General features: G+C 34.0%; 1 protein-coding gene across 2 annotated transcripts in view; it reads left to right on the forward strand.

Annotated features, from left to right (window-relative positions):
- The window catches only part of LOC130901621 (follistatin), a 64,135-nt gene that overhangs the window by 8,790 nt on the left and 39,678 nt on the right, over window positions 1-15,667 (forward strand). For both annotated transcript variants that reach the window (XM_057813112.1, XM_057813114.1), the window contains exon 2: window positions 14,248-14,418. In XM_057813112.1, coding sequence (XP_057669095.1) covers window positions 14,343-14,418 — 76 coding nt within the window. In that variant the 5' untranslated portion in view covers window positions 14,248-14,342. The remainder of the gene's footprint in view (window positions 1-14,247; window positions 14,419-15,667) is intronic.

Consider the following 15,667-nt stretch of genomic DNA (forward strand, 5'->3'; position numbering starts at 1 on the left):
CTAAATTTTATATTAACTTTTTGAAAAATGGTTGTTCAATAACTTGAGTGATTCGATTAGAAAAATACGATTTAAAAGAGTTTTTACTATTTGATATACTTTAAAAAGCATTTGTTTGAGTGTATGGATTTCCATCTCTGAAGATAGAAGCTAGAATACTGTCCGAAATCAAACAGATTTTAGACTGGCGCAAAACTCGTTGCTATCAGAGAAACTGAAGCGAAGTACCGACTTCGACCCACTTTAATTGCGTACCAAAGTCATACAGTTAAAAAACAACGCGCAACTTTTTTTTTCCTTTCTAAAAGTCTTCTCAGTATACCTAATGAAATATCAAGTGCTTTCAATAAATCTCCCTCGTTAAATCAACGATCTTGCATACTAATATCCTGTAATTTTTGCTCAATTTTCTGGAGTTTTTTTTTCAAACATTCAAACAATTTGAATCGTCTTCAAGACACCTCTTTTAAATGCAGCAGAGTCCGTCTTTCTGGAGACCGAATTATATGTAAAGAGTCCTGACGCACTTTCAACAATCAATTTGGTACTTCACCTTCCAAAACTAACTATTACTGTACTTCTTGCAGCTTGGAATATACAAAAGTCTTAACTGATGCACATAAAAATATTGTATTGTAATAGCTCTAAGGAAAAAACAACATATCTTATAATTTATTCGAAAAATTGAAAAAAAGGGCAGCTCTGAGATCCCTTCAAACTACCTAAGATGCATATCTATCTTTTGATATTTTTTAAAAAATATATGAGATATGAAACCTGTAGAACTTTACTTATAAAGTACCAAAAATAATTGTCAATTAAAGACGATTTCAAATATATAGTATATAATCGGGTAATTTAAACAATGCTTCAAAATGAACAAAAAGAAGTGAAATGATTTAAACACTTCCACATGGTATTTTATTGACTTTTTTATCACAATTTTCAGGATTTCTTTAATGTTTTCTGATGAAAACATCTTTTTTAATTGTCCTGAACATCATCTGTACTGCTACAATCAATTTTAAACTCCGCATACAAATCACTAATAATCGATTTACTCAGAGAAGACTCGCGATTCTGCCCCTAATTTCTATAAATTATGTACTTCCAGTCATTTTTTACGTAGATGCCCTTTTCTTCTTTTTGCACCTTCTTCACTTATTAAGGCTCTTCGCACCCACCTATTTTCTTTAATTCTGACTATACTTCCCAAGAACCAGTCCCTATAAAGCGATATCTACCTTACTATACAACTCATCCATGCATTTAATCTCCTTTCCTCTTTCCTCTACATAACTCGGCATTCTCTTCCATGAGTTCATAGCTTCGCTACCTTTGAGATTTCTACAGATCTTGATCTAGAGCTCCAATTGTTTCATTGCCTCTTCGTCACTTGTTAATGCTATTCCAAAGGTTTTTTACTTTATCGAACTGGAACTCTTTGTTTTGCTCTGTTGTGATTTTCATTTTTTCAAACACTGAAAACATCTTTTGTAGCTGCTGTTTTGTTTTGGTTGTGAGCACTACGTCATCTGCATACACCATAAATGATTCCTTGGAATCGTAAAACACTACTCCCAAGAATTACTAGTAAAAAATCGAACACTGTTGACAAAGGGTCACCCTTTTTAACCCTTTTCTGTTTTGAATTTTTCGGATAAGTTTCCTTCTATGAACACTCTGTTTTAATTGTATTAATTTCTTCGGTATTATATTATGATCTTGATAGAACTTGGTGTAGCTGTTTCGAGTCGTATGCATGGTTAGTCCAGAAACCAGAAATAATAGCTTCAAATTCAGTCCTTATTCATCTCAAGATTTGTTAAAATTTTTCTTATCTTATCCCTACTCTCTCCCGTGCATTTAATCTCCTTTCCTCTTTCTTCTACATGACTCAGCATTCTCTTCCCTGAGTCCTATAAGTTCTTAGCTTCGCTACCTTTGAGATTTCTTCAGATCTTGATAGGTTTTCTAGAGCTCCAATTGTTTCATTGCCTATTGCTAATTTATGTCGAATTTTCTTGTTTAACCTGTTTCGTATGATTCTAGCTGGTACTTCATACAATATCAGAAGGTAAAAGCAGTTAGCCTTATCTCTCTTCTTACATATGGAGCAAACAATTGCTATGCATCTCGTCTAGATCCCAGATTTTTTTAAATGTTTAACATTCAGTACTACAGAACGTCTCCCACTCACTTTATCATTCCCATTGGGGCATCCACGTCCGGCATTTTGATTGTAGATCTTTGCTTATTGCCCCCATTATCTCAGTTTCAGTTGGTGCTTCTACCAAGGGCATTTGGTAGCTCTCTTCTTGTCTCCGTATTAGACATCCGTTTCTTACTTGTGCATTTTTTTGCGTTTTTGCTTATTTTTTGTTCTCTATCTTTAGCTGTTGTTTAGTCACTTTTTTTTATTGCGTCTTCTATTTCTTCCTATTCCATTTCGATCTTTTATTTGCTTATTCTTTTAATTTGTGGTCATGGTATTTTGAAATTTTTCACATACAAGTTCATTCTCATCTAAATATTGATAGTGCGTAATAATTTGGAAATGAATAATAATCAATTAACGATAATCCTGAAGAAGGATGCGCCTCTGGTTGACCAGGTGGGCCAGACCGACTGTGGAATTATGAAAAAATAAAAAAAAAGTCTACTGCAGCTACCGCAAGCAATGAAATGCATCGCAACTCGCAACATCAGCGTCTTCGTTTCTCAAGTGGTGTCTGGCGAAGATAAGCCCAAAATTCGAAGAAATGCACCTCTTGCCATTTTTGTTTGTCAAAAAAGAAGAGGCAAGGTCATTATTGAATGAACAAACAAGAACATTAGACAGTGAATTTAACAGATAATGAATTAGGTAATTTATCTGAATTAAAAAAAAATTGACTTGAATACAGGTTCGGTATAACGATTATTATATTTACATAATTTACCGGGTGAGTAAATATGGTAAAAACATATTCGATTCAGTTGCAGTACCTCATCTAATTTTTCCAATTTCTTCCGGTTTCTATTCATACATATCTTTGATGGCATTTCTGATATATTTCTTGCCATTTTCACTTTTCCACTAAGGCACCACAATTCCAGCATTTCTTTGGAAAACTTCAATTCGCAAACAACGTCAATTGGCTCAATACGAATGCAGTACTCAGTTCCGCAATCGTATCGAGACGCTGCAGGATTCAAATCAGTACTTCATATAAATCTCTTTCTTCAAAAATTATAGTTAACATTACGGTTATCAGTTGCGTTTTATGTATCACGTAAGCAAAATAAGAATATTATGTCCTTCTCCTGGTTCTAAGCTACCTACCCACCAATTTACAGCCAAATCAGTTTAGCCGTTCTGCAGTTATGAATAGTGTTACTAACACGACTTTTTTATACATATATGTGCCACGTAAACGGGATAAAAAGTATCCTGAGTGCTTCTACTAGTTCTAAGCCAGCTCCCCACCAATTTTCAGCCAATTTGGTTTGGCCACTTATAAGTTATAGTGTAATAAACACGAATTTCTTTCATGTATACAGATTGCGACTTACGACTTACGAATAGGAAGTACGAAAATGAATGATAATGATCAAAATATTCTTGGGTCCTTCTAATTTCTAAACAGTTTGGGGTTAACGTCGTAAAAGATGAATTTAATTCATTCTACTGATTTATTGGAGGAAGAGAATTTGTATTTTCAAAATTATATTCAAGAACATCATAATAACCGAAATATACTATGCATTAATATCGTTATTTTTTCCATGGATTAAATTAAATCACCGTTTGTTTTGTAATTTCATGTCTGTCTGGATCGTCTAGTTTACAAAATTCAATTATTCAAATAGTTTCATTAAATTCAATTAGAGATCAGTAAATGCATATAAACAATACGAAACTAAATCCAATTACACGAAATATACATACCTGATTAATATTTAGTTAGAATCTCGTCTCTATAAATAGTTTGTCATATTTTGTTCTAAACATTATGATCCTACGAGGATTGACTTTTAAGTTTTTACGAAAAGTGAAATAGAAATAAATTCGAAACAGAATGTTTTATTGCGTTCCAAAATATTAACTACGTACGCTCAAACCAATTCTGGAAACATTTTTCCACTCTGAAGCTGATATAGTACAATCAGCTTCTTGACGTGATGAAAATCGAGTGTCTGCGCAGCTATTCTTTGTCAATGGGGAAAAAAAGTCGTTAGGCAATAAATCAGTTGAATACACACATCAATTCCATGTTTTTCTCAGTTGTTTATCGTGGTTTATACATAATACATATCAAACTTAAAACATATGTGCATACATGTCACAGCCAGTGCCCTAAATATCCTTTTTTGCACCCTGTGCGAGCTTCTACAACTGCGCCCAGGGTGATAAAATAAAATTTAATATTTTGGAAGAAAAATCAATTTTTTTAAGAACTAGAATTAAGCAAACAAGCAGACGAGCAGACGAATGTCTCATTTACTAAAACTCGAACGCATGTTGGCTAGTGCTACTCGTTTTTGATGATGATTCTATCATGTAAGTATGTGTTGAATCGAGTACTAGGGGCGCAGCGCGAAGTTATCAGGAGCAAACCGAAACAATAATAGTCCTGATAGTCTGGCCATTCTTTTCCTACTTAAAAAAAATTAGGGACAGATAAGGAGTAGCTGGATGGATGTTGTTTAGAGCTCCATACATCGCGCCAAGATTCTTGGATAAGATCTAGGATTTCCGAAGGGTTGTTGGAAGTTTTCTTCGAGCAGTTCAAGTGGATCCTCCCCCTCTTATACCATCCACTGTGTCTCATTTACTAAAACTCGAAACGCAAGTTCAACTAATACTGTCAGGTAAGTATGTGTTGAATCGAGTACTAGGGGCGCAGCGGGAAGTTATCAGGAGCAAACCAAAGCAATAATAGTCCTGATAGTCTGGCCATTCTTTTCCTACTTAAAAAAAATTAGGGACAGATAAGGAGTAGCTGGATGGATGTTGTTTAGAGCTCCATACGTCGCGCCAAGATTCTTGGATGAGATCTAGGATTTCCGAAGGGTTGTTGGAAGTTTTCTTCGAGCTGTTCAAGTGGATCCTTCCCCTCTTATACCATCCACTGTGTCTCATTTACTAAAACTCGAAACGCAAGTTCACTAGTTCAACTAATACTGTCAGGTAAGTATGTGTTGAATCGAGTACTAGGGGCGCAACGGGAAGTTATCAGGATCAAACTGAAACAATAATAGTCCTGATAGTCTGGCCATTCTTCTCTTACTTAAAAAAAATTAGGGACAGATGAGGAGTAACTGGATGGATGTTGTTTAGAGCTCCATACATCGCGCCAAGATTCTTGGATGAGATCTAGGATTTCCGAAGGGTTGTTGGAAGTTTTTTTCGAGCTGTTCAAGTGAACCCTTCTCCTCTTATACCATCCACTATGTCATTTACTAAAACTCGAAACGCAAGTTCACTAGTTCAACTAGTACTGTTAGGTAAGTATTTGTTGAATCGATTACTAGGGGCGTAGCGCGAAGTTATCAGGAGCAAACCGAAACAATAATAGTCCTGATAGTCTGGCCATTCTTCTCCTACTTAAAAAAAATTAGGGACAGATGAGGAGTAGCTGGATGGATGTTGTTTAGAGCTTCATACATCGCGCCAAGATTCTTGGATGAGATTTAGGATTTCCGAAGGGTTGTTGGAAGTTTTCTTTGAGCTGTTCAAGTGGATCCTCCCCCTCTTATACCATCCACTGTGTCTCATTTACTAAAACTCGAAACGCAAGTTCACTAGTTCAACTAATAGTGTCAGGTAAGTATGTGTTGAATCGAGTACTAGGGGCGCAACGGGCAGTTATCAGGATCAAACTGAAACAATAATAGTCCTGATAGTCTGGCCATTCTTCTCTTACTTAAAAAAAATTAGGGACAGATGAGGAGTAGCTGGATGGATGTTGTTTAGAGCTCCATACATCGCGCCAAGATTCTTGGATGAGATTTAGGATTTCCGAAGGGTTGTTGGAAGTTTTCTTTGAGCTGTTCAAGTGGATCCTCCCCCTCTTATACCATCCACTGTGTCTCATTTACTAAAACTCGAAACGCAAGTTCACTAGTTCAACTAATACTGTCAGGTAAGTATGTGTTGAATCGAGTACTAGGGGCGCAGCGCGAAGTTATCAGGAGCAAGCCGAAACAATAATAGTCCTAATAGTCTGGCCATTCTTTTCCTACTTAAAAAAAATTAGGGACAGATGAGGAGTAGCTGGATGGATGTTGTTTAGAGCTCCATACATCGCTCCAAGATTCTTGGATGAGATCTAGGATTTCCGAAGGGTTGTTGGAAGTTTTTTTCGAGCTGTTCAAGTGGATCCTCCCCCTCTTATACCATCCACTGTGTCTCATTTACTAAAACTCGAAACGCAAGTTCACTAGTTCAACTAATACTGTCAGGTAAGTATGTGTTGAATCGAGTACTAGGGGCGCAGCGCGAAGTTATCAGGAGCAAGCCGAAACAATAATAGTCCTAATAGTCTGGCCATTCTTTTCCTACTTAAAAAAAATTAGGGACAGATGAGGAGTAGCTGGATGGATGTTGTTTAGAGCTCCATACGTCGCACCAAGATTCTTGGATGTGGTTCGTTTTGAGATTTAGGACTTCCGAAGGGTTGTTGGAAGTTTTCTTGGTGTGGTGATCTGTAGATTCGTTTCAAGTGACTACAGGGTACAATAGAAGCCAGATGAAAGAGACTATATTGAGCAATGACAGTTTGGTAGATGTCATGGACGTTATGGACTATTGTAAAAGTTTGTTTATTGCTTGCTATTCATTTTTTAATTTCAATAATATTTAATCTTAGTTTCCTTTTGAAACAAAGAGATTAATAATAAATGATATTAGAAGACCAGCGCTAATGAAGTTGATTAAGTTCAGATCGACTTTATCATCATCTGTTGGTAATAACTACCATAATTAGATTTTCTTTTGCGAAGATATTTTGACAAGGAAAATCATTAATTGTTAGAACCTTGGGGCATTTTCATAGTGATATTCTTCTTTCTTATACATTTAATAGTGTACTGGTTTAAATACTTTGAAGTGAAGCTTGTTTTTAATTTGATAAATTGTCTTTGAAGTCTGGAATAGGTATAGGTAAATTACACACTTTATTCAAGGAGAGTAATTATTTTCTTGTAATGAGGCGGTTAAATTAGGTTAATACTTCGTCTAGCCTCTAGATGTAAACGATAAATTGAATTCATTAATTACCATGGCCAAGTTGTCAACTAAAATATACGTCTGATATTTGTAAGTATAATTTATTTATATTAATACTTTATCCTGTTTGTTATCTAACTTTTCATAACCTCAAAAATTCAAATGAATTCAGTTTGATTACATTCTCTCAATATCGTCCAACCATCTCGTTGGTGGACAGCCCCCTTACTACATTATGTGTCTTGACGAAGTCCTCACTCCAAAATATTTATTACTCAGCGTTCATCTGTAAAAAAGTCGTAATCTGATGATGACAGATCCGGACTAAATGTTGGATTTGGTAGGATTAACTACCTAGCACCGAGTTCTTCGACATTTCGCAGTATGTCTATTTTTATGTGTGAGAGAGTAATAAAATGATGAAGCATTCGTAATCCATAGACGTATCACTTCTTTTAGTAGAAAGTTAAAATATTTTTCCACCTAATTAACCTGCTTATAACTTCTAAACAGCTGAAGGTGAAAAAGTTCAATTTCATTTAAAATGTTTCGTTTTTCCACAAGGTATGAAAATTATTGAGTCATACTGTTTATATAAGTATAACCTTACGTTCACAAATCCAAATTAGAAGATTTTTCATATTTTATTTCCTCATATTAAAATCACTTACTATTCATTAATAAAATCGTTTGGTTATTGCTGTGGAATTCACTGGTATTCTATTAATAAAAATTCTCATATTGCACTAATAGTCCGGACAATTTAGATATTCGAAGTTACATAAATTCCCACCAAACTGAAAATCATCCATTTCCCATAAAACCTTAGTGCATCAGGTTTTTTGAGGAAAGACACCGTTTCAATTCCATAAACAAAATATTTAATTTACTGTAATCTTCTAACCGTCATTTTGATAGATCTGTACTTGAGCTTTTGCCTTGAAATTTTTTGCTTAAAGAGCTTTTTTAGGGCATAGGCTCTTCTAGTAAAACCGATTTTTTTGTTGTAACAATTTTCAGTGTTGTCTGCAACGTATTGAACGAAAAATTGAAAAACTTCTGCTGCCAGGTACACATAAACGCTTCGATGAAAAAAAACTGCGAGACCCAATTATAATCTAGACTTAAAAGAACTCGTTGGAACGACAATCATATCATGATACTATGGAAAATATTTGTGCATATTAATTTTTAATGATCTAAATTTGATGGTGTATTCTTTAAAATCACTCGTTCAACGATTCTGGTATTTTATTACTTTAATCTGCGACCTGGTGCAGGGTAGTTTGAATATCTTCACAAATGATATCTGCAGCTAGGTCTAGAACTCTGAATCATTCTTTTTTATTCATTTTTTTTCGTAACCGAGATTGATTCAAAATATCATGATATGAATGTTGATTCTCCCGATTTCTGATAATAATTTTATTAACATACTCCAGTTTAGTCGTAGCTTTATCTCTATTATCCAAAGTCGTACTTTTGCATTATGTAATTCGTTTGAAGTGAACTGACAGTCATCGCTAGTTTCGATTCGTAGCTTCGTCCTTAAGCCGACCTTTTAGCTCTAGTGGAAGGTTTCAAGGAAGAAGAATAGCAATTATGATGATATTTAGCTTCAGCAGCAACTAAATCATATTGAAATTCGAATGGAGCAAGAACAGCTTTTGCTAAAGCATCGTCAGAGTCCGAGCTACTTCCAGCATTGAATCACTGAATAGAAGCGTACTTACTTGACTAATTCCACGACCAAAATCCGAGTATTTTCTTTTCTCATACTGTTCATTCAATTCCTGGCAACAAAAGAAGCATAGTTTTCCAAAACAAAAATCTGATTCTCTGGAACGTAGTCTAGTACTTACGAGTAGGACTTATTGTGGATCTACTGGCTCCTTGTTATTCACGTTGTCTTTTATTAGCTGCAACAATAGAAGACTTTCGAGTTTTTACGACATGTAGTTTCCAATTTTGGAGATAATCAGAAAATTTAGAGATACTTGCATGAATTAATGTCTTCATACAACGTTCAATAGTAACAACTTCCCTTTTAGTTGAAAGGTTAGCACTAATAAAACAATATTCTGTCATTTTTGTAATAAAACTCGAAACATAAGGATATAGGTTAGGATTAAGACGTGTTTTCACTACCAATTGACGCTCAAGACTAACGGTATTTTATTTATTCCAGCAGGTATACAACCCTAGCTACGCACACAATTGAACAGGAGATAGATATTGTCTCAAGATTATATTGACGTATAAATTAAGAAACTTACTTTATATTTTGAGTTATAATGATCGATAGAAAAATATTTTTACATAAGTATATTACAATTATAGAGATGTATACTCATGAATATTATGACGATTACAACTTTTCGAATCGTTATATCTCAGAAACGGCGCCTCGTAGAAAAAAAAGTATTAATACGTTTTTTGTAGATAATTTTATGCTCTACAATTTTTGTCTGAAGTAAATTTATGATATAAGTCACCGTTTTGTTGAAAATCTCGAAAAACCCACCTTTGAATCAAATTTTATTTTTAATCATATCTTACTGATTTTCAGCTTAGTGGGAGAAGTTTATGTAGTTTCACACTTATTTTTAGGTCTAATTTGACCGGGCTATTATTCTTTTATCCGCCTACTTCATACCACGCGAACAAATTTGTTTAGTAGGCTAGGTTAGTTATGGTTAGTATATATATATATATATATATATATATATATATATATATATATATATATATATTTCGATGAAGTAGATATTCATCGTTCTAAATATTTTCGATAGCTATTAATAGGATGATCTGTTTCTGACTTATTACTATGTTTACATCATGATGTTCTGTTTTTGATATTCCACAAATCGAAGATTTGCGGAAACTACAGATAAATAGTTCAGGATTCGAATTTATTTTTTTAACGCTTCTTTGTGTTCTGTCCCCTAAATTGATGTGGTATTTGCACTGCCGTTCTTGTTGTTTAATTTTGTTCTAATTTCATTTTGGTTTATGAAAAAAACTAATTCTCTTCTCTAGGATACGATGTGTTAAAACATTAATTCCGTTGAAAAGGGTTATTGGTATTAGCTAGGGCACAGTAAAAACTAACCAAATGATAGAAGTATATTGATTGAATCCTATTTTAGAAACTGGAACAAACAAAAAATTTCATTGTATTCCTTCACAGTTTTATCTACCCTATTAACACAAACGACTTTTTTTTAATCAAAATCAAAAAGGTGTTAACTGGTCCAGAGGAACTAATATTCAATGAATTAACTGAAATTTCAAGTATAATGTGCAAATTTTTGGTACAAACCTGATATATATTCAAATATCTTTCTAATAATTATCATTAATGGAACTTGCTCGTGCTCGTTGATCATTTTTGCTCGCCACCCACCTTTCTAAGGTTCTTGTACAAAAAGTATCTTATTTTGATGTAGTGTACTCACTCAGCTTGCAAGTACACCCTGAGGATGTTCGACCCAATACAGGAGAGAGCATTTCCATTTATAGACGTTTCAGAGTTGACCAGTAATTAGTAGAAGAAAGGTTTCTAATCTGTATTCTACTGATCTTCTCTGAAATAATTTCGAAATTCAATATTTCGAAAATGAATTTTGTCGTTCTTCAAAGGAGAAAACAACTACTTTCCTGGCTAATACCTCGACGAATCTTGTATTACAAGTCTTCTAAAGAGCGTGATGTCAACCGACCTTTTTGTTGTTGTAACTACTGACTAGTTTCGACGTTATTACGTCTCATCAAAGCGGTTTAGCAACCCTCGTTAGGGTTTGAGACCCGAATTGAAGACAACGTCAAAGACCTTGAAGTGAGTTAACAGGTTTACACTCTAGGGTGATGAAAATCTTCTTATTTCCAACTTATGAGATATTTTAATGCGACTGTGTTATTAAAACCTATTTTTGAACTCGTATATTTTGTGCCAAAACTATTAGGACATACGTTATATATTATAAAACAATTTGATTCGCAAAACGAATGAGACGAACCGAAACTCGTGAGAGTTATTGCATGTAACCACAGTGTCGGTCAAGAATGATATACTTAAATGCTATGTAAATTTGTATCCTCAGGCGGAATATCGTTACATTGTAACTTGTAAATTATACTAGGTGGAAAATTGAAATAAGACGGTTATGTCTTACTGCCGTATAATCACTAATTAACGGACAACATCCTTTCACCCATTTATGTAAAAATCCAATTCTTAGTCATTTTTATATAACTGTAATTTGGAATGAATTCGATTATTTAATTAGTAATTTTCATTGGAACCCGTCAATTAATATTTTCAATTTATACATACAATAATAATGTATACAGTATGTCCTAATTCAAACATATGATGTAATTGTTGTTTAATTGTTTTCTTACTTGAAAAAAAAATCAGTGAAAGAATAATAATGTATACAGTATGTCCTAATTCAAACATATGATGTAATTGTTGTTTAATTGTTTTCTTACTTGAAAAAAAAATCAGTGAAAGAATAATAATGTATACAGTATGTCCTAATTCAAACATATGATGTAATTGTTGTTTAATTGTTTTCTTACTTGAAAAAAAAATCAGTGAAAGAAAAAATAACAACGTCTTCAGCAGAGTTTTCGGTGTCGGAGGTTTCTAATTTCCTCTTCCACCCTCTTTTCGGGGTAATACTGTTCTAATTGTGGTTGACTTAGTGATGGTTGTTGTTATTCCTCGTCATCATTGGTATTTCGTCACTACTGATTAAGTTTAGACCGATTGCCAGACGTAGATTTGTGCATCTTTATGGAAAGGAAGCTGGGGAAGTTTTCGTAAATTTGCAAGACCCCCATAAACCAAAAATAACGTATATTAACGATTCCACAATTCTTTACACCCTTGGTGAGTGGATAGGCTCGTGATAGACCTGTACTGGGAGAGGTCATTTGTTTGGGAGCATCTGGGTGGGATTCAGAGTTAAAAACGTTGGGATGTGTCCTTAGCTATGTGAGAAGACTTCTTCTTATATCAGAAGATTGTCCAAACTGATTGACAAGGTCAATTAATCCTCTTCCACACTCTTTACGTGGTAATACTGTTCTTATTGTGGATAACTTAGGGTGGTTGTTGTTATTCCTCGTCATCATTGGTATTTCGTCACTACTGATTAAGTTTAGACCGATTGCCAGACGTAGATTTGTGCATCTTTATGGAAAGGAAGCTGGGAAAGTTTTCGTAAATCTGCAAGACCCCCACAAACCAAAAATAACGTATATTAACGATTCCACAATTCTTTACACCCTTGGTGAGTGGAGAGACACGTGATAGACATGTACTGGGAGAGGTCATTTGTTTGGAATATCTTTGGGAGCATCTGGGTGGGATTCAGACTTAAAAACTTTGGGATGAGTTATGTGAGAAGACTTCTTCTTATACTAAAAGCTTTTTCATTGCGACCTAAAGGATCTATAGTGTCCCCCTTTCTAGCTGCGATACTGGGGGACCCAGTGTTTACAGCTGATCTGTAAGTAGTCCCAATAATTGGTTTGGCTTCTATCTACCTTCTTTTCTAGTGCTTTTTCCATTGTTATGTAGCTAATACCACAAAAGGGTTCAGGTTCCATGAAGGACTTGTCTGCCCCCGCGGGCTTATTTTTCATTTCGTTTCCCATCACTCCAGGGTGTCTCGGAATCCATAATAACTTTATTTTCTTTTCGGGGTAATTTTGATCTAATAGTGAGTTTATGAAGGCTAATGAAATACTTTTTGTTATTGTTGTTGGAAAAATCTTTGGTGAGACAATATTTTACAATAACAATAACAAATCAGAAACAATTTAAAAAAACATATATTTACATATTATAATCGCACATATAATGGTGAATTTTCATATTTGTTTCTTTAATTAATCTTCCTAGTATTACCTGGAGGACGCCTATGAAAGTTGTTGTTGTTGTTGGCTGGCGAACTTAAGAAAACGAAAAAAAAAAAATTAAAACGTGACACAGTTGAGTTATGAACCAGAAACTTATGGATAAGGTAACAGATAATTTTATCATTTTATTGGTAGTTTCGCATTCCACATTGGCACAATTCTCGCACATGGCACTCATGGAGCCCAATTTATTATAAGTAGTATATTTCGAAAGTTACCTATACCAAATGACTGAACAAATGGACAATACGGTTCATTATTCACGGAGTTGGGTACCATTATCTTTGCTCAACCAATAAAACGTGAATTTATTTTATGCTGGATGTATTTGTTGTTAATAAAATAACACCATTTTCTTCAAACCCTCAGAAGCAAATTCCTCAAACATATGTTTCGATGCCCTTTTTAGGTTCATCATCAAATAATACTTTTAAAAGAAAATAGTTACAAACACCCTTTTAGTGATGTGGTACCTTGCCATTATGATATCTATATGAAAAGTAATCTTTTGAATCTGGGAATTATGGTGGCCATTCAATATGACAGTTACAACAAGTACTAATTCGAATATTCAAAGTCTATGTTGTACATTTTTAAAATTTTGCTGAATTCGGTGGACCTCCCTGCAGCTACCGATTTCCAAATCTCTTAAAAAAGTGAAGATTAGATGTATCTATAGAAATTTACGTTGTGGCTAAGTTTCAACGACGAATTAACAGTTTTCGAAAAAAAAAAGCTTGATAGAGTTAATTATTTTGTGTTGAAGGTATTCGCTTCCTAAAATATAATCCGCGTTTATTGATAGAAGTCAAGACAACATTTTAGCTTTTTACTATCGAAACCTAATAAATTTTCATGAACTCCTGGTGGTTCACCTGGACTACTTTGACCTTGGCGACAGGCTGCAAGTCAATTTCAATTTCAAGTAGAGGGTTAATTTTATTAACTATAAATATATATATTTCAAATGATATAAATCAAAAACAAACGGTTCGATGTAATCAAAATGATTTGAGGTTAGATTTGAAGTCGACAGATAAAAATTCTTGAAAATATTTTTGAATATAAGTGAAATCTATTAACTATTTCCATTGTTTCAGGTTGAATGGTTGAAAATCGAGGAGCATGTGAATTCTTAGGGGCTTAAGGGCCCCCGGGCCCGTGACTAGATCGTCATTAGACTGTCTTAATCGAAATGAATGCTGCACTTGCCGTTAGACTTCGATTGCTGTTCATTGCCCATTTCATTTATTTGTTTCATTTTTGTTTAGGTGAGTATTCATACTCGGTGAACAATTAATATAGTAGTAATGGTAGAGGTCTTCTTCACAAGACCAACTACAAGACATACATAATAGTTTATTTAAATTGACAGTAGTTATGATGAAAAGAAACGACGATATAATTGACGTAACATGTATATCTGACCGAAGTAAAAGTTGAATTTGATATGGGCTTTGTTTACTGTGTTATTTTTAGCGAGTTTTTGGAGTAAACTTGTATTTAGTACTTTTAAGAACTAATTTTACATCAGTAAGTACAAATAAGTTTCAGATTACAAAAAATTCTATATATTTTCGAGTGATATTGTGATAAATTATACGGTTAACTACGTATTTTCAAAAATTTCACAAAAATTATATAGAAAGTTTTTTAAAAAGCGTGATGAACAGGAAAATTCAATGTAAAGTACTACTTAGATATAAAGCGCTTTATTAAGGATATTTTCATTTCTGTATTACCCTGATAATGGTAATATATTTGCCGAAACGTCGATTTTCAATTTGTTTAAGAACTTTAGACCGCCCCCCCCCCAAAAAATGTTCTAATATAAATCGGATTGTTCAGTATTGTTTCAAAAACATTGTTGACTGTACTATTTGTCCCTGATAAAAAGTCAAGTCCATTCCGATTCAGATTTATCTAACAGTTTAAGATCTGAAACAAAGATCTCGAATACTAAGAGACTGTTAAGTACTTACATATAAGTAGATATAAATCTGCATTGGGTACAGTTATTTCGTATCGCGATTACATAATTTGTAATTAGAAAATGTAAATTGATGCACGTAGTATTTCTTTTGGAACCTGCACTCTCGACTGCTATAGAAATAGTTTCCCACATTCACCCATTAATAATAATTATTCCTTCTAAAGATAATACTGTAATTAACTTATTTTTGAGAAAAAATAAACACGGCAACTTCTTCATAGTTAACCTCCATTTTGTCTCGAAGTAGTGGTGCAGTTATCACACAGGAAACACTTCCTTATACCGGATATTCACATTGGAAACGTGTGCTGTCATCAACATTCCCCGAAGACCAGGAAGAAAAATGTTTGGCCAGCAAACTCAAAAAAATTTTGAAAATTTTGACAGTACTAAATACATAACTGTTGCTTTGCGGGTATGGAATACCATTGCAGACGTCCATCTTGGTTTTGTAATGCCAACTACCTGATCTGAAAAGTCCCATTTATCATAACAAGTCAAATTTAACGGAAAATTGTTTTGACGGC

Source organism: Diorhabda carinulata, chromosome X (assembly GCF_026250575.1).
Source record: "Diorhabda carinulata isolate Delta chromosome X, icDioCari1.1, whole genome shotgun sequence".
In the NCBI taxonomy this organism is placed as follows: domain Eukaryota; kingdom Metazoa; phylum Arthropoda; class Insecta; order Coleoptera; family Chrysomelidae; genus Diorhabda; species Diorhabda carinulata.